The following is a 19744-nucleotide window of genomic DNA, read 5'->3' as shown; positions in this document are numbered from 1 at the left end:
CCTGAAGGAGCTACTTTTATAAACTTTCCTTTTTCAGAAGTTTCTTTGTAACTCTCCAGGAAGTTGACAGCCACAATGAGAGAATTTCTGCAGTGGCTCATGGAGGTTAACCTTAGGTCCCACCTAGGCTTTACCTGCCTGGGTTTGGCTCTGCCATCATCATATGAGTTCAAATTAGCTGGTGAACAAAATAGCCAAAATTTCCTGCCCAGTTCTAGAGTTCTAAATCTATTTTAAGTGCTTCCAAAGTGCCTCTTTAATTTGTTCCCATGGATACCATTCAAAAGTTTCATTCATTTTAGGAGTGCAACACTCTTCAGATCTTTAATGCAATCTACCAGTTGACATTTGCTTCCCAGTTTAGCTGCAGGCTCTAAGCCCTAAGACTGCAGATATTGCAACAGCAGCAGAAATCAGAGAATCACAGTAGTGCCTGGCTGGAAAAGACCTTAAGATCAGGGACTCCAACCACAGCCCAGCCTCTCCCTGCACACAGCTGTCAGACCATGGCCCTCAGCTCCTCATACAGATGTCTTTTGAACAATTGCAGGGATGGGGACTCCACCACCTCCCTGGGCAGCCTGTGCCAGTGCCCCATGACCCTTTGGGTGAAGAAATTGCTCCTGATATCCAACCTGAACCTCCCCTGGTGCAACCTGAGGCTGTTTCCTCTCATCCTATCTCTTGTTACCTGAGAGGAGAGGCTGCCCCCACCTGTCCCCAACCTCCTTTCAGGGAGCTGTAGAGAGCAATGAGGTCTCCCCTCAGCCTCCTCTTCTCCAGACTCCAGAAGCTCAGCTCCCTCAGCTGCTCTTCATAGGATTTGTGTTCAAGACCTCTCACTAGCCTTGTTGCCCTTCTCTTGACCCACTCCATCACCTCAGTATCCTTCCTGTAGTGAGGAGCTACCTTACACTTCCTTGCTGCTCTCTGCAGCCACCCTTGTCTCCCTGAAGAGACTAAATCCTTGCCTGAAGCTTTTCTGGGGCTCTGCTGCATTCCTGGGGGTCCCAGCACAGGGCAATGCTCATCTGATCAGTGCCATTCATCCTCTTACCTTCCTCCTTTCCTCTCTGCCTCATCCCTGCTGCTGGTAGCAGGTAGCATCAGAGTTCACATGAATCTTTCACTCAGCAATAGATGAGCTCAGAAGTGCTGCAGGAAAGAGCTGAAGGAGAGAAGGAGCTGCTGGTTGCTTTCCCCGCTGGGCAGGACCCTGCAACAAGCTAAACAGGTTGAGTGAGGTGGGCTCCCCAGTGTCACGTTTCAGCCAGGTACCCTCACAAAGAGCAGAGGGATGTAAAAGCCTTATCTTGATTTACCTCTGCACAGAGAAACCTCCCCACGGTGTCACCTGTGGGGTGGGGAGGGCACTGCCTGCCTGCTCGGTGGTGGGAGCCCAGCACAACAGGTAAAGGTGCAGGCTCAGCCTGGAGAGTGGTGTGGGGTGGGATGGGATGGATTGGGATGGGGGGAGAGGTCTGAGGTTCCTCCAGAAGATCAGGGCCTGGGGATCTAGAGCTGCAAGGTGCTGAGCAGCACACAGGGCACAGCCCCTGGAGAGTGGAGAGCCCCTTCTGCTCCCACCCTTCCTCCTGAAGGACCAGCCCTGCTCCTCCAGCAGACTGCAGAGCATTTGGGGTGACAGGGAAAGGCAGAGAAGGACAGAGGGAGGCGGTTCCTGCTGACAGCCTGCAATCACAGCTATCTGCAGGGTTCCTTGCTGTTCACACACCCTTCACAGAGGTTACACAAACCCACGGGTGGGAGCAGCTCCTCCATCCCCGCTGAGCTGGGGAACATCAAGTAGGTGATAATAAGAGCAGGAGGGCCTTGCTCCCCTTTGGAAAGTGCTGCTCCAGACAATTTACCCTTCAGACAAAGAGGGGGGAAAGAGTTAAACGCCGCCCGGCCTCGGCAGCCAGCGGTGGCTTTGGTTATCTGCAGCATGGCTGCAGGGCTACCTGGTGCCTGTACATGCTTGGGGATCAGGAGTTAAGTGTTCCAGTGCTAAGTGATATCTTACAAGCAGAAGCTGAGCGATGAATCCCTGCCGCCAGTCCCGAGCTATTCCTTAATGGGCAGAATTAACGCCCTGGCCCGGGGCCAGGCTCAGTCACAGCCAGCACCACAACAGCTGAAGCTGCTTTTCACTTGGGCTTCACTTTTATGGCATTTGCTGCTGCAGGGGGACTCCAATTGCTGTACAAACAGCCTCGTGTTTTCCTCCTCCCGACCTACCCCAGGAGGCTGGAGCCTCTGTGAAGCCTGAGGGATTCAGACAGGAGCTGGAGAGCATTGCTTTCACGCACAGAGACAGGAGCCAGGGTGCCCATCTCACACAGGGTGTCCCTCCATGGCCCTGCCCCTGCTCTGCCCTGCCTGCCCCTGCTGGGTCATCACAGGCAGATTGCTGCTCTAGGTGCCACCAAGGGACTCACTGCCCACCCCTCCCATCCAAAATCAACTGCCCTCTCCCTTGATTAGGGGACTGAGCTGGATCAAGTAGCTCCAGGGGATGGAGCTTCCCTGGTCCCCAAGAAGCAGCAGCTTCTTCTGGATCCTTCTGGTAGGTGAGGCTCCTTGGGTGATGCTTCCTCCCACTCCTGCTCCTGGGATGGCTGCACCATGTGCACGACAGCTCCATATCCCCCATTGCAGGGCTGCTGTTTCGTTCCTGCTGCTTCCCTTTGCATTTCCCTTGACTCCTGGCTGTGGCCTGCTGCACCTCTTTAACCTGCAGAGCATGAGAAGAAGCCTCCTCCAGGTGTGATGAGCCAAGGGATTCATGTGCAAATGAAAGCAAACCTGTTCTACCTGCATCAGGAACTGAAAATGCTGCTCTGAATGCGTCACCACCAAACCCGGGTTAATGTCCCCTAGATGTCATCTCCCTTGGCTCTGTCTGCCTGGGAACCATCTCTTGGTGGGAACCAGCACGTGGGTGCCACTGCAGTGGTGGCTGTCTTGCTTCTGTCACCCCAGTGCTGTTTTTTTCCTTGGTGACAGACAAGGCTTTACCTATCGCTCTTCGCAGCAGGGTTTGGGCATCCTACCACGGTGCTGCCCGAGGGTTAGAGGTGGGCAGCAGCTGCCAGCACAACCAATGCTCCTTGGCTGCCAGGGTGGGACCCGCTGCTCGGCGGTGCCCAGGTCCGTGTGGCACAGTGCTGCGGCCACTTGTCACCAGATGGCAGCAAGGAGAGCAGCAGCTCCCGGCTGGCTGAGGACAGCAGGGAGGATGTGCAAGCGCTCCTCGGGCCACCACCATCCCCCACCGAGGCCACGAACTCCGCTGCAGCGTGAGGGGAAGGTGCACAAAAGGACATGGGAGGAGGCCCAGCATCACTCACCGTGGCATGGTGCTTTGTGCCACCTGTTAGTATGCTCAGAGCTTCTGGCTTGGTGGCCACAGAAGCTTGTGGGCTTCAGGACAGAAGGTGGAAGCTGGTGGCACTCCCTGCATCGACAACAGCGAGTTTGTGAGGGTATCTGTGGAGCCTTGGCAGCCCTTCCAGTAGATGTCAGAGGGATGCAACAGTCATAGAAAGCCCTTTCTGGGAGTAGAGTGAAGGCATGAATGGGACCAGTACTCACAGTCCATCACTGACTCTGAAGGGTGTCTTCAGGGGGCAAACTGCACTCCAAGTACACAGGAATTCAAAGTCTCCGAGGTGGTCACACAATAAGTCTGTGTAGTCCTTGGTCACCAACAGGCTAAGGGGATGCTCAGAGGAACTGAAGAAGGAAGGACTCCACTGATAGTTCCCTTGGGATAAAATCCCTTCTACTTCTGCACTGCAGCTCTGGAGAGCTGCAAGAAAATCCTGAGGGTCTCAGTAGACTCTAGCAAGGCTGCTGCTTGCTCCTGGAGCTGATTGCTCTGGGTCATACCTGTCCAGGGCTCTGCAGGACACAAACCCAGCCCTGGGATCTGGGAGGACTGAAAGGATAGTTTGAGGAGATTGGGAATGCTGAGTGGTTTCTGACACCCGATGGAAATGCTGGGTGTTCCAGGGCATCAGGGAGCCAGGGCACCATTGCTGAGGCTGGGAAATGGAGGGGCCCTGGTGGGTACCTGCAGGGATGCTTGTGCTCCCTGCCCTGCAGAGGAACACAGCTGGAGGCAGAAGCAGCAAGGCCACTGGCTGGCCCTGGCCCTTCTGCCTCCTTCTGTAATGAACTGAGCACCATCCATGCAAGAGCAAACCCTAATGAGGCTCTGAAGATGAAAGGTTCCCCACACACTATGGAGCTGGGCCACAGGATTCTCTGGAGGCTGCTGCACTGAATGTGGGGCCAACCAGTATGGCCAGTAGCATCTGCAGTGATAGCAGTTCCCAAATGGAATCAGCCTGCAGCTGGCCACACCGAGCTGGAGAAGCGCATCTGGCTCATGCCTATGGCCAACAGCATCAGGGAGGCTTGACCTCTTCCAAACACACCTGTGGCTGGCTAGAAATGTGCCACTTGTGGTGGGTCAAGGTGAGGAACCCAAGATGTTCAAGGTCTTGGTGTAGTAAAGGGACAAGGCACAGTGAGCCAAGTCTGTGTTTGGTGAGTTGAGGGGCAGGGATCCATCCTGGCAGTCTAGTGGCTCTTCAGCTTTTGGCCTATCAACCTTGCACAGCTCACACAGAGCTTCCTGTGCAGGGTATGACCTACCCCGAGAAGGTGCTCCAGGACCCAGGTGCCTTCAGCAGAATGCGTTTGATCTTCCATTCTAGAACCACAGAATCAGAGAATCACAGAATGTTAGGGGTTGGAAGGGACCTCAAAAGCTCATCCAGTTCAACCCCCCTGCCAAACAGGGTCACCTAGTGCAGAGAAGGAGACTCCACAACCCCCCTGGGCAGCCTGCTGCAGAAGAAAGAGAGGCAGGGCTACAGAGTTGAGCAAGGGCATGGCTGGGCACAGAGCAGATACTGGCAGGGTAGATGGGGTGAGGAGGAGATGACAGGGTGGTGGCTGAGGGGAGAACAGTCCAGGTAACAGTTGCACATGTCCTGAAGAGGGTCATGAGGTGCCCAGAGGGCAAATCTGGCTGCCAGGCACAAGGAAGTCAGGGGTGCTGGGTGGTGTGACTGGGAGGTGGGGCTGGTGCTCAGCTTGCCCCTTGTGTGCCCCTGGACCCCAACTGGTGTAACTGGGGCTGGCACCCTGCCCAAAACTGCCCCACATGAGAACTGAGGGAGCTCCTGCTCCCTCCCCTCGCGGGGTGACTCCAGGGGTCCTGAGGGGGTCAGGGCTGTCCGGAGCATGTCACCAACAAGCCAGCCCTTGTTTTTTGTTTGTCCCTAAGGTCATGTCCCTTTCTAGTGCCGGGCGCTGCCCAGGGCCAGCGCACTCCCCGCCGCCGCCGCCTTCCCCCTCCCGGAACGCTCCACGCCCGTCCCGGTGGGCAGCGGCGGGGGGCGAGGGGCGCAGCCCCGGACGGAGGATGCGGAGCGCGGGGCCAGCGCGGGGCGGCAGGCGGAGGGAAGGGCGGAGGCGGGGGCATCCCTCCGGGAACCCCCCCACCCCCTCCGCTCCCACCTTCGCCGCTCCCCCTCCCCGGTTTGCGCGGCGCGCAGCCAGCCCCGGCGAGGCCGATTTGGGCTGAAATCACAGCTTTCTGCGGGTGATCGACAGCTCCGGGACAAACCATCGCCGGGCGGGGGGAGCCGCCGCCCGCCGCTCGCCCGCAGCCCCCCGCCGCGCCGCCGGCTCCCCGCCGCCCCCCGCCCCGCCGCCGCCCGCCCCGCCGCCGCCGCTCGCCGCCCGCCGCCCCCGCCGGCAGCGCGGCTCCCCGGGGCGGGGCGGGCGGCGCGGGGCGCTCCCCTGCGCGGCGGCGGCGGTGGCTCGGCCCGGCCGCGGCGGCGGGGCCGGCGGTGAGCTCCGTGCCCGCGGCCGTGCCCGCGCCGGCGGCGGCCCCAGCGAGGGGGCTTGGGCTCTGCGCTCCGCCGCTCCCCCGCCGCCTCCATGGAGCGCCGGCCGCGCCGCCTCTGATGCCCGGCCCGGCGCGCACCATGGGGCTGCTGTGGCTCTGCTGCCTGCCCCTCGCCCTGCTGCCCCTGCTCGCCGCCGTGGAAGGTAAGGGGGGGCGCGGGGCGGGGGCCGTGCTGGGGTAGGGCGAGTCCCCTTCGGGGCTTTTTTCCACCTTGGGGATATTTGGAGGGGAGAGTAGATGGCACTTTGTGTGTCCCCCCTCCCGCCGCACCCCTTCCGCAGCGCCGAAGGCAGGCGAAGTTTCGGGGAAGTGCTGCCCCACCGGAGGTCCTGCCGCCGGAGCCCGGTGCGGAGCTGGGGGGGCCCTGCTGTGGTGGTGTCCGCTCCCCGTCCCCAGACCCTCCCGGTCACGTCCTTGCCCTGGTCCCCTCCATCCCCCCGCCCGGGCGGGCATCCCTCGCCCGCACCCCGGCACCCCCGCAGCAGGTCCCCGCAGGCGGGCTGGGCACCGCCGAGCTCCCCTCCCGGGGATGCCCGGCCCTCGCCACGCCGTGCCCGCTGCCCGTGCCCGGGAGAGGCGTCGGAGCGCAGCTCGGCAAGGCCTCGCCGGCATCCTGGAGCTCATGGCCGGCTCCTCGGCTGCAGCGTGGCTTTCCCGGCGGCCCCGGGAGTTCCCCGGTGCTCAGACAAAGCAGAGCCCGGCGGCAGGTGGGAGCTCGACGGAGGGGCTTAGGCGAGGGGGGCCTCGCGTGTCCGCTCCCGGGGCCATCGCGGCCACGGCCGCCTCCGGCCGCCCGCTGCACGGGCGCCCTGGGAAGCACTAGAGAACCGGGCTGGGCTGGTGAGAACCAGGAGGTGCCAGGCCACAACCTGGCTGCCCCATGGGCCGTGGGTGCTTGTCCGTGGCGGGAGGACCCAGGACCCGGCCGGCTTGGGGCCGGGTGGCCCTGTTGCCCCTCGGCGTCGCCGGGCTTGTGGGGCAGGCTGGGTGGCCACTGCCGGCCTTGGGCGTGGAGGTGCCGGTCGGCAGGAGCTGCGGGGACGGTGCTCGTGTGGAACATGGATGAGGCACCATGTCTGAAGTTGGAGTTTTGGGAGGTGACTCATGGGTTGGCCGGCTGTACATCGTGATATTTACAATATGGGAGCTTGGCATAAATAGGACTATTTACGTTGCAGCGCGGAGCGCTCGCCAGCGATGCGATTCCAACGATCCCTGTATGGTTTTAATTACGGGGGGGAGGGTTGGGGTGATGAGTGCCTCGGTGCACACATGTCCATGTGGGATGCCTGGCCTGGTCAGCTGGCACCGGTGACACTTGGTGCTTGGCTCTTGGCCAGCGGGGCCCAACCGAGCTTGGCCACGCAGAGCCGATGCTGCTCTGCCCGTGGCAGTGGAGGGAACCAGGCACCTTGTGCAGGGGTGAGGTGACACCTCCACCCTGCCCTGACCTTCCTGCATGCCCAGTGGAACTGCTGGGCAGTGCTGGGGGGTCAGTGTCTGGCTCCTGGGGCTCTTGAATGACCTTCCCACCATCATGGCAGAAGCAGTGGGGACTGGATGCATGATCCCAAGGGATATACACATGGGGATGGGGAAGTGGCCAGTACCATCCGAGGGTTTCTCCAGCCTGAAATGTGTGCTCCTCCATGGACAGGGGTGTCCAGGGGGATGTCTATCAGGGGCTCCGCACCATGCTTCCAATGGCTGACCCCAGCTAGGGCTGAACGCGTCAATGTGGGTTTGGCGCATGCCCCTGCTGCTGTCTTCTCCCTTGCTGTGTGTGTGATGACCCTGTGATGGTGGCTTGCAGTGGTAGTGTGGGCAACCAGCTACCATGTCCCAGCCTTTCCTTCCTTGCAAAGGCTTCTGGAGATCCAGCAAGGCCAAAGCGTGTGGGATGCAGCTCTTGGACGTGCCCCTGCTCCTTCCTCCTCGTTGGGAGTTCCCTGGAGATCTCCATCTGATGTGGTGTCCATCTGCATCTCTGGGTGCTCTGGGCTACGCTGGTATGGGCACACTGACCCAACAGCAGCCCTGGCCAAGGAGGAGGCGCCGGGACCCCACTGCATCCCTGGGCCACCAGGCACCGACATGGTGGCGCTGCCCTCCACGCTGCCGTCCCCAGCTCCGGCAAATTCCTAGGGCCAAAATGGGGGTGAAAAAGAATGGTTTGGGGAGAAAAAAAAACACCAAACTCCCTGCATTCTGGTGGTTTGCCCAGGGATCCTGCCTCTCGAGCTCTGCTAGAGAGCTTGGCTGTAATGCTGGCAATTTCACTTGTCTCCTCTGTGCCTCAGTTTTCCTAATTACAAGGCGCAGAATAATCCTTGCGCCGTTCCCAGGGGAGCCGCGAGGTTTTGGTAATGAACATGACAAAGTGCTTTGGGATCCGCGGCTGGAGGCGCAGCCCCGGCCAGCGTGCCTGTGTGTGGGGTGTTTATTTATCTACATGCTCTCTGTTTTCTCCCTGCACCCTAGATCCACTTGCATTTAGCAAACCTTAATTAGAAACAAAGCCGATAGGGGAGGAAATATAAACAGGAGCGTGCATGGAAATTGGAAGTTGATTACTCGCTGGCCAGCAGAATGCGTGTCTGGGGCTCGGGAGGGAAGGGGGTTTGGGGAGGGAGGGGGAAACTGGCTCTGTTAAAAGGAAATGTGAAAAAGAAGGTAAAACATAAATCAGCGTGGAAAGCAGGGAGGTGGATGACAGCATACAGAAAGCAGAGGTTAAGAACCGCGGACGCTTGGCGGGGCGGTTGCAAGGGAACCTCTCTGCAGCTGAGAAAGTTCAGGATTAGGAAAGGAAAGTTGCTTTGTTCTACAAAAAAAAAAAAAACAAAAAACCCAACAAACCCAAACCAAAACAATAACCAAAAATTCCAAACAACAAAACCTAATGAACCCAAAGGCAGAAAGTCAAGAACAAAGGAGTCCTGGCAGGGTCTGGATCCCACACCGGTTGGTAACGGTGCTGCTATCACTGCTGTCTCCTCTTTGTGTGCCTGCCAGAGTGCACCGCGCACCGCTCCAGGGTGCTGGTGCTGCCCAGTGTTTTGGGGGGAAGCTGGGAAGAGCACTTTGGGATTTTCCAATCAGCTTGCTTGCCGGGGGGGAAGGGAACCCCGAAGGCACTGTGCACCCTGCTGGAGTTCTCTCTGCACAAACCTTGCCGCGCTGGCAAGTTTCCCGAGGGCTGGAGGAAAGCCAGCCCTGTGCCAAAGGAGAAAGAGATGGCCCCAATGTCTGCCATGGCAGCACGGAGGCACCCCTGGGCTCTGATGGGGGAGGGAACAGTGCCCAGCACAAGTTCTGCTGGGCAGTGGCATCGTGGGCGAGGGGACTTGATGCTGAACATCTTGCTGTACTGGGTGGCTGAGATCCTGAACTTGGCCCTGGGTGTGGAGGCGGATGCTGGGGTGGGAGGGCTGGATCCTCTCTTGGGGTGGGCATCCCTAGGCCATGCTATGACTGGGGGTGCTGGACACAGGCAGCCTTGCCCTTCCTCTGAGCAGGCTGGAGACAGGAGCTCTGTGTTTCCTTATAGTGAATAATGTGTTAGAAGCTGTTGTGCATTTGTTCTGCTGGACGTGCACAGCATTACCATGAATTGTATTTGAGGGGTGCTGTGACCTATTTCAGTGTTAACATAAGGTCACCTCTCGTACATGTGGTCATGACCTGATGCTGAGCACCCCTGCAGCCTCCTCTGGGCCCAGGGGTGGTGTGAAGGATGCCAGTGAGCACAGGGCTTAGTTTGTGCCTTGTATCCAGCTTCATGATTTCAAAGGAAGACATCAAAGGCATCAGCTTTGGGGTCACACCAGGGCAGTTGCTTTGACCTTGGTGTTCCAGGGTGGAGGTGCATGCCCAGGGTGTGCCAGGACTGTAGGAGCTGCAGGAGCATCCTGGTGAACTCAGTGCACTCTGGAGGGATGCAAGAGAGCAGCAGGTCCACGGAAAAGCAGAGGATGTGTCAAGAAGCGGAGCTGCCCATCAGCTTGAACTTCAGACCTGCAAATGCTCTCCTGAGTGCAGGCTGGAGACAAAGTTCTGACAAATAGGTCTGAGGTGTGGAGAAGAGGACGTGGTATTGGGTCGATTTGTGCTGCTCCTGGCTGCTGCCTCCCCTGCTGGCCCTATTCCATGGGTTAATTTTTGACCAGGCACATTCTTTGTGCCCACCTGCCCTCTATGTTCTGAAGAGGTGCCTGATTTAAACGTGCGTTTAGCTGCTCTTGCAGCTCTGCAACTCAGCTTCTCCTGGCTGGAGGCAGCAGTTGCTCCCTGTCCCTGCTGTGTTTCCACCTTCTCTGGGTGATAAAATCTGAGCGAGCAGATGCTGGAGGGAGATGTTGAGGGGATGGGGCTGGGGGGGATGAAGGCTTGGGGTTGGTATGGCCATCAGTGTCCCCCCAGCCCCTCAGGACACCCTACAGAGGGATCTGGGCACGTGAAGGGGATGTGGATGTGCTTTGGGGATGCTGCCAAGGGGTTTGGGGGCTGTCCCCAAGGATGGGAGCCTCAGTGGTCCCCGTAGCAGACGGGCTGAGGACCTGCCTGCACTAGCCGGCAGTCGTTTGTGTGCACATACCTGAGCTGGCTGTGAAGGGGGGTGGGCAGCAGTGGGGCTGTGAAACCGGCCTGAGGAGCTGGGTAAACACTGGGTGCTGAGAAACCTCCCAGGCCCCAGCGCTTTTGTGCGGCTGCAGCTGGGGCTGTGATAAAGGAGAGCCTGAGCCCCCTGCTCCTGCCCCAGCGCGCCCGCTCCCAGCACACCGACCCTGCCGGCATGGGAGCTGGTGCCTGGGTCTGGCCGGGAGCTGCTGTGGGGCTCCCATCCCGCAGCAAGCCCTTTGTGACCAGGAGGGACTCCTGCCTGCTCCCGTCGCGGTTTGCAGTCCCTCCCAAGCCTCCCCCTGGCTCGCAGGGATGCCGGAGCGAAGCTGCCCCCTAGATCACTCGGGCTGGGGGGAGCGGGAGGGGTCCTGGGAGGCAAAAGTTCAGCGGTTGATAAGGGGTAACGTGGGGCCTCCCGCGATAAGGCAGCGACGTGCGGCGCGGGCGGCAGGGAGAGGCAGTGCCCTGCGCAGGGGTGCGGAGGGGCTCATCCCTGGCTGATCCCTCCCAGGGATGCAGGGAGGACTGGTCTGGGGTATCGCCGGGGATGCTGGGGGCAGGCAGGGACCCCTCGGGGCTCAGGAGGTGGCAGCTAGGAGGGTGTGAGAAAGGAGCAGTGCCCAGTGCACTCTGCAGGGCTACATCGACAACCCCTTGGGCTCAGTGGTGGATGTTCAGGAACGTGCTGGATGGATGGCACTTTGTGCCAGGCTGCTGGCACAGGGGTGGCTGTGCAGAGTGTGGTCCCCCCCCTACCCCCCAGCAAAGCAGGATTGTGCCCTTCTGCATTTCCATGCTCAGGAAAGGGAGCAGCATTAGGTTTCTGTTCCCCCCAAATGCAACCACCAGACAGGAAGGGAGATGGAGCAGGCCACAGGGGCACTGACTGTAGGTGATCCATGCCTCTGCACGTGTGCTGCTCAGAAATTATAGTTTGAGTGACTCTGAGTAACTGCAGCTCCTTGGAGAGCCATCAGAGGAGCAGCTCTTGATTTAGACCTGAGCATGACATGCCATGCAAGGTGAGGCGTGAGGCTGGTTCAGGGGATCTCCTGGCAGGCACAAGAAAGGGCTGGTGAGCCCCAGAAGTTGGTGAATCTTTATCTAATAAATTATGTTCTTTCCACCTTGCCTCTCTTAGAGGCAGACCATTGCCTGGGTAAGATGAGCAGGGCTTGGAAATGCCTCACAGCAATGATCTGTGAGTGAGGCAAAGCGAGGGAGGTGGCCGAGGGGAGCAGCTGAAGTAGTGGAACACTTGCACATGGTGTAGGAAATGGTGTTAAAGATCAGAGTAGGTGCACCAAGGCTGTTTAATGGATGAGGTTAGAAAAAAAACCCAAACCAAAAAGCTAAATAATCTTGATGAAATGGCAAATTGCAGGAGGTCAGCGGAGGTAAAACAATGTTTAGAAAGTGGAAGTGTTGTCTAAAAGGGGAAAACAGGAAAACCTCCCAAAGGGTGGCATGGTGAATGTGAAACCATATATGGCAGGCTGAGAGGGACAGAAGGGAATTATCCCCTCCAGCTCCCCTTCAGCAAGTGAGAATCAGGAGGTTAAACCCAACCAGGAAGGAGCACCAGGAGGTGGAAATGACAGCACAAGGGGCAGTGGTGGAAGCTGGGGTGTAGGAAGTTCCATGGAAACATGAAGGGAAGTGTTTCATTCTGAGGCTGCTGGAGCCCTGGAGCAGGCTGCTCAGGGGGGTTGTGGAGTCTCTTCCTCTGGAGAGATTCAAAACCCACCTGGATGTGTTCCTGTGTGACCTATCTTTGGTGATCCTGCTCTGGCAGGGGGGCTTAGACTGGATGATATTTTGAGGCCCCTTCCAACCCCTAACAGTCTGTGATTCTGTGAGTTTGCTGTCCCCCAAAACATCCACAGCCAAGGATCTTTTCTCCCCAGGGCAGCCCTGAGAGCCTGAAGTGAGGGCAGAAGAGCTTTGGTGGGAAAATAAATCGCTAAGAGGAATATTTGGGCAGAGCAAACGGGAATGAGCATCCTTTAAGAAGAACTCCTTGGGTGATCCAGGGGACCCCAGAGCAGTAATTTTGGAGAAAGGGCTCTCTTATGGATTCAAATCTGTTTAAAGAGGGGCAAACAAAGAGGATGTTTTCCCAGTTGCTGGGGGTCAGCTCAAGGCTGGCGCTGCACTGTGCAGGCAGCAGAGAGGGGGTGGGAGCTCGCAGGGGCAGAAGGCTTGCATATTAGAGCAAATTATTCAGGATGATAAAACAAACCAAAACCAAACCCACGACAGTTGTCTGGAAAATACGGGGAAAGGATCTCATGACACTGGATAACCAGGCTGGAAAGTGGCAGATTAAATGTAGGCAGCGGTGAATGAAAAGGGATTCAGATGGCAAAAAAATTAGCCTAAACCCCTGCGTGCACAGTGGCAGAGCTTTAAATTACTTATTAGCATTTGGAGAAAGAGATCTTAAAGTCATTGTGGATGGCTCTTTGAAAGCATCAACTCCTTGAGAACAGGTCTTAGGAGGAGGGGCTGAGGGAGCTGGGGTGTTTAGTCTGGAGAAGAGGAGGCTGGGGGGAGACCTTGTTGCTTTCTACAGCTCCCTGAGAAGATGCTGGAGCGAGGTGGGGGTTGGGCTCTTCTCCCTAGTCTCAGGTGATGGAAGGAGAGGAAATGGCCTGAAATTGTGCCAGGGGAGGGTTAGGTTGGAAAGGAGGAACAATTGCTGCAAGAGTGGTCAGGGATTGGAATAGGCTGCCCAGGGAGGTGGTGGAGTCCCCATTCCTGGAGGTGTTCCAGAAACCTGTGGCCATGGCACTTGGGGCTGTGGTGGTGTTGGGTTGCTGGTTGGACTGGATGATCTCAGAGGGCTTTTCCTACCCAAACAATTCTGTGATTCTGTGATCAACTCAGAACTGGGTAAGGAGGGTGAAGGTGCTTGTGCAGGAGAGGCACAGGGGCGAGTGGGCTTCAGAACAGATGCAGTTTGGGGGGCACAGAAGTGTGTCACCCATGGGAGGTGTGGAGAAGAAGCTGATGAAGGACTGCTGATGAATCATTTTGTATTTTTTTTTCACTCACTCTTGAGTTCTCAAGCAGAAGGTTTAAAACCATGAAGGATGGTGTGCTGGGCAGGGTGCAGCCCACCTCACCCATCCTGGAAGCCCTTGGTGCTGGCCTGCAGAACCCAGGATGCTTTCTCCACCTCCTCCCTGAGCATCCCCCTGGTGTGCTGCTGGAGGTGGGGGGCAAACCAGGAATCCCCAGCCTCCATGGTAGATGTGGTCTGTCCCAAGGGGAAAGGTGTCTTCTCCAGGCTCCCATGTTGGATTCCCACGCTTGGTGGGAACGCTCCGAGCATGGATTTCAAGGCTATCTGCAGTTTCCAAGGCAAAGTTCTGTGAGGGGTGCACTTTGCTCCGGGTGCTGTGGTGCTGGACCCTGCGGGTGTGGTAGCACCTCCCAGGCTTGTGCAAGCTCTTGGTTTTGGAAGGGCAGACAGGGAGAGGGCCAGGCAAGGGAGAGGGCCAGGCAAGGGAGAGGTAGGCAAGGGAGAGATCCAGGCAAGGGAGAGGGCCAGGCAAGGGAGAGGGCCAGGCAAGGGAGAGATCCAGGCAAGGGAGAGGGCCAGGCAAGGGAGAGATCCAGGCAAGGGAGATATCCAGGCAAGGTAGAGGGCCAGGCAAGGCAGAGGGCCAGGCAAGGGAGAGATCCAGGCAAGGGAGATATCCAGGCAAGGGAGAGATCCAGGCAAGGGAGAGGGCCAGGCAAGGGAGAGATCCAGGCAAGGGAGAGGGCCAGGCAAGGGAGAGATCCAGGCAAGGGAGATATCCAGGCAAGGTAGAGGGCCAGGCAAGGGAGAGATCCAGGCAAGGGAGATATCCAGGCAAGGGAGAGGGCCAGGCAAGGGAGAGATCCAGGCAAGGGAGAGGGCCAGGCAAGGGAGAGATCCAGGCAAGGGAGATATCCAGGCAAGGTAGAGGGCCAGGCAAGGCAGAGGGCCAGGCAAGGGAGAGATCCAGGCAAGGGAGATATCCAGGCAAGGGAGAGATCCAGGCAAGGGAGAGGGCCAGGCAAGGGAGAGATCCAGGCAAGGGAGATATCCAGGCAAGGGAGAGGGCCAGGCAAGGGAGAGATCCAGGCAAGGGAGAGGGCCAGGCAAGGGAGATATCCGGGCAAGGGAGAGGGCCAGGCAAGGGAGAGATCCAGGCAAGGCAGAGGGCCAGGCAAGGGAGAGATCCAGGCAAGGCAGAGGGCCAGGCAAGGGAGAGGTCCAGGCAGGGGAGAGATCCAGGCAAGGCAGAGGGCCAGGCAAGGGAGAGATCCAGGCAAGGGAGATATCCAGGCAAGGGAGAGGGCCAGGCAGGGGAGAGATCCGGGCAGGGATGAGATCCGGGCAGGGGAGAGATCCGGGCAGGGGAGAGGGCTGGGCAGGGATGAGATCCCGGCAGGGGAGAGAGCCGGGCAGGGGAGAGGTCCCTGCAGCACGTCCTGGCGCTCACCTCTCCCCTTCTCGGCTTGGTGGGGGTGGGCGCTGGGGGAGCAGCGACGCTCGGGTTCCGCCGGTCGGTGGGGGGTGAGGCTGGCTGTAGGGGAGCTCTGGCCCCTTGCCCGCCGGCTGAGGGGCCGGGGGCGGCGCTGGCGGCCGGACCTGTGAAGGTCCCCGCGGGGCTCGGCCGGAGCGGCGCTCGGCAGGGCAGACAAAGGGAACAATGGCTCCGCTCCGGGCGGCCTCGGCCGGGGCCCCGGCACGGCAGGGGAGGGCTCGAGCTGGCCCTGCAGGCTCTGCTCCCTGTGCTGCCAGCCAGGCTTCGGGGACGCCCAGCCCGCAGCAGGCTGAAGCACGAACTGTCCCAGCAGGGGGATGGCACACACGGACCCGCGGATTCCTGCCTGGCAGGGGGCTGAGACCTGCTCCAGGGGGGAACAGGACCTGGGGACCTGCAACAGGGGAGAACAGGACCTGGAGACCTGCTCCAAGGGGGAACAGGAACTGGGGACCTGCTCCAGGGGAGAACAGGACCTGGGGACCTGCTCCAGGGGGGAACAGGACCTGGGGACCTGCTCCAGGGGAGAACAGGACCTGGGGACCTGCTCCAAGGGGGAACAGGAACTGGGGACCTGCTCCAGGGGAGAACAGGACCTGGGGACCTGCTCCAGGGGGGAACAGGACCTGGGGACCTGCTCCAGGGGGGAACAGGACCTGGGGACCTGCTCCAGGGGAGAACAGGACCTGCTCCAGGAGTGGACAGGACCCGATCCTAGGGGGAACAGGACCTGCTCTAGGGGAGAACAGGACCTGCTCCAGGGAAGCTGTCCCAAAAGTGTGTGGTGCTCTGCCAGAGCCTGGTGAGCTCTGGTGACTTATCCCAGCTGTGGCTTGCAGGGACCCTGGTTGGGATTCTGCTGTGAGGCAGAGGAAGAGGAGAGCCAGGGAGGGTGAGGAGGGTTCAAACAGGGGCTGGACTCTCCAGACCTGCTGTGAACCTGGACAGCTTCAGCAGGGGGATGCAGAGAGGGCCTCTCCATCCTCTGCAGCCCTGGTGCTCAGGCTCTGCAGGAGGCTGTGAGGAGCAGCATCATTTGTGGCAGAGCAAGTTCTTCCTTCCCCAGAGTCTCTTGGGGCAGTGAGGACCGACTGGAGCACTCTGTCCTGCAGCAGGGTGCAGGCAGTCCTTGGATGCTCTTTGGTCTGCAGAGGAGATCCCAACCTGTTTCTGTGGGAGCTACTGAACTCAAGTGCTTTGGCTGGTTGCTGAGATGAGGGGGTTAGGCATGGAGTGTCTGAGGATAAACTGAGCAGGATCAGGCTGTCCAGATGCCTCCAGGTGTTTGCTTTCACCCAGGAGACTGCTGTCTGTGTCCTACCAAGGCCTGTACCTGCTTGCATCCACTGTTCTCCACTCCCTGCGTGGCTGGGCTGGGGGCCATGGCTGCTACCCCTGGAGGGAGCTGGCAGCATCCTTGCCTCCTGCTGGCTCTGTGACTCTGCAGCTCATTCTCCCTGAGTGTGGGCAAGAGGCTGCCTCTGTGAGCTTGGCTTCCAGCCTTTCTGTCAGGAGATGCTTCTCTCCTGCAAGCTCAGCCTGTTGTCCAGGAGTATTTGAGCTGGGGGGTAGGGGTGATGGGACTCCCCAGTCTGACCCAGGAGGAGGGCTTGGCCCTAGGACATGTCTGAGAATGATGCTTTTAGCCTGTATCTCTGCCACCTCTTCTTGAGGATATGTCCAGAGAAGTATTTTCTGGTCTGGAGTAAGAGCTGGGAGTGCTCTGGGCTGACAAAGATGTGTCCAGCTGGGCTGAGGCAAGGTGCAGCATGAAGTCTGCTGAAGATTAGGGCTGAGCCAGCAAAATGAATTGAGAGCAGCAGAGGGGAGGCCAAAGGAGCCCTGGGCTGTCGTGGAGAGCTTCGTGTGGTGGTGAGCAGCTGTGAGCTGGCTGGGTGTGGCGGGTTCACCCTTGTTGGATGCCAGGTGCCCACCAAAGCCCTTCTGTCTGTCCTCTCCTCATCTGTCAGGGGACAGAAAATACAAGGCAAGGCTTGTGAGTGGAGGTGCGGGCAGGGAGAGCACTCAGCAATTGCTGTCATGGGGAAATGAGGTTGATTTATTACCAGTCAAATCAGAGCAGGATCATGAGAAACAAACCCAAATCTCAAAAACATTTTCCATCCACCCCTCCCTTCTTCCCAGGCTCAACTTTACTCCCAGTTTCTCTGTCTTCTTTCCCTGAGCAGCAGAGGGGGACAGGGAATGGGGCTTGCAGTCCATTTGTCACAGGCTGTTTCTGCTGCTCTTTCCTCCTCAGGGGAGGACTCACAGAATCACAGAACATGAGAGGTTGGAAGGGACCTCCAGAGATCATCCAGTCCAACCCCCTGCCAGAGCAGCACCACCCAGGGCAGTCTGCACAGGAACACATCCAGGTGGGTTGGGGAAGTCTCCAGAGAGGGAGACTCCACAACCTCTCTTGGCAGCCTGCTCCAGGGCTCTGTCACCCTCACTGTAAGGAAGTTTCTCTTCATGTTGAGCTGAAATCTTCCATGTTCTGGTTTGTATTCATTGTTCAAAAGAGCCTGGCCCCTTCCACGTGACCCCCAGCCCTCAGATATTGATAGACATTGATCAGATCCCCTCTCAGTACTCTCAAGACTAAGCCCCAGGTCTCTCAGCCTCTCTTCAGAGGGGAGATGCTCAAGTTCCCTAAAGACTCCTCGTACTCCTCCCCTGTTCCAGCATGGAGTCCCTCCCATGGCAGACAGCTCTCCATGAGCTGCTCCAGCTCATGAGTCCTGCTCACAGGCTGCTCCAGTGTGGGACTCTTCCATGGGCTGCAGTCCTTCAGGAACAGCCTGCTCCAGTCTGCTGCTCTGTGTGGGGTCACAGCCTCCTCTGGGCATAGAATCATAGAATCAAGAAGGTTGGAAGAGACCTCAAGGATCATCAAGGTCCAACCTGTCACCCTACACCTCATGACTACTAAACCATGGCACCAAGTGCCACGTCCAATCCCCTCTTGAACACCTCCAGGGATGGTGACTCCACCACCTCCCCGGGCAGCCCATTCCAATGGCCAACCACTCTCTCTGTGAAGAACTTTCTCCTCACCTCCAGCCTAAACCTCCCCTGGCACAGCTTGAGACTGTGTGCTCTTGTCCTGGTGCTGGGTGCCTGGGAGAAGAGACCAAACCCCTCCTGGCTACAACCTCCCTTCAGGTAGTTGTAGACAGCAATGAGGTCTCCCCTGAGCCTCCTCTTCTCCAGGCTAAACACCCCCAGCTCCCTCAGCCTCTCCTCATAGGGCTTGTGCTCAAGGCATCCACCTGCTCCGCTCTGGGGTCCTCCACAGGTGGATCTGCTCCAGTGTGGACCTCTGTGGTCTGAAGCCTGCCTCACCATAGTTGTCACCACAGGCTGTAGGGGAATCTCTGCTCTGGCACCTGGAGCATCTCCTCCCTCTCCTTCTTCACTGACCTTGGTGCCTGCAGAGTTGTTTCTCTCATGTCCTCACTTCTCTCTCCAGCTGAAGCTGCTCTTGTGCAGTTCTTTCCCCTTCTCCTTAAATCTGTTCTCACAGAGGTGCTTAGCCTTGGCCAGCAGCAGGTCCATCCTGGAGCCAGCTGGCACTGGCTGCAGCTTCCCACAAAGGTCCCCTTGTATCCTCCCTCCTACCAAAGCTTGCCACACAACCCCAGCAGAGTGGGCAGCTGCCCCAGGGGTGCTTGGGCATGGGGTAGGCTGCAGCACATGAGGTCACCCCTGGCCCTGCAGAGGTTAAGGACATGTTTTGTGATGTGCTTTGCCTGTAATCCTGCTTCCAGGCTCCACAACTGCAGCTTGGAGGCCTTCCTGGTGAGCCTCACCTCCTAAACCTTTGCCTTGTTTGACTTGGAAGCCTGGTTGGTACCAGGGGACAAAGCCAGCAGGAGGAAGCTGTGAATCTGGGGGGCAGAGGCCTCGTTGCTGTTTGCAGTACCTGAAAGGAGGTTGGAGGCAGGTGGGGGCCAGCCTCTTGTCTCAGCTAGCAAGTGATAGTGTGAGAGGGAACAGCCTCAAGTTGTGCCAGGCAAGGTTCAGGTTGGACATTAGGAGCAATTTCTTCACTCCAAGGGTCGTGGGGCACTGGCACAGGCTGCCCAGGGAGGTGGTGGAGTCCCCACTCCTGCAGGTGTTTGAAAGATGCCTGGGTGAGGAGCTGAGGGCTGACAGCTGTGCTTAGGCAGATGCTGGGCTGTGGTTGGACTCAATGATCTTAAGAACTTTGCCAGCCAGGAGGTTCTGTGGTCTGCAAGGTGCAGGAGGTGCTGGAGCAGTGCCTGTGGGGCTGCCCCTGCTGCAGAGAGTTATTTATGACAGGGCAGCTCTGGGGAGAGCATTTGCTCTGCATCTCTCCTGCAGGACCCCCACCACCTCCAGGGCTGCCTGGGAGTGCCCTTGCAGGTGGCTGTGCTGGTCCCCAGCCTTTGCCTGCGTGCCCCCTGTGCCCAGAGAGCTCCTGGTGAGTGCCAGCAGGCACGTGGCTGCCTCACTGCTCTGGCGTGGGAGTGGGCACAGCCCTGGGAGGGAAGCAGCCTGCTGGTGGGCTTTGAGCTTTGCCCTGAGGAGCTTGGGCATGGGGAGTGGCTGGCAGCAGGGTTGTAATTGCCTGCTGCTGGAGAATGCCAGGTGGTAGGATGGAGATGTCTGCCCCTCCAAGCTTGGTGTGGGGCAGTGATGG

At 58.7% G+C, this 19744-nt stretch overlaps 1 protein-coding gene across 1 annotated transcript in view; it reads left to right on the top strand.

Moving 5' to 3' along the window:
* Positions 1 to 5987: 5987 nt before the first annotated feature.
* EPHB2 (EPH receptor B2) overlaps positions 5988 to 19744 on the top strand; it is a 159924-nt gene continuing 146167 nt past the window's right edge. The window contains exon 1 of the mRNA XM_054394788.1: positions 5988 to 6072. Within this exon, the coding sequence (XP_054250763.1) occupies positions 5988 to 6072 (85 nt within the window). The remainder of the gene's footprint in view (positions 6073 to 19744) is intronic.

This window comes from Indicator indicator, chromosome 32 (genome assembly GCF_027791375.1).
Source record: "Indicator indicator isolate 239-I01 chromosome 32, UM_Iind_1.1, whole genome shotgun sequence".
Taxonomy (NCBI): Eukaryota; Metazoa; Chordata; class Aves; order Piciformes; family Indicatoridae; genus Indicator; species Indicator indicator.
This window is presented reverse-complemented; position numbering and strand designations above follow the sequence as displayed.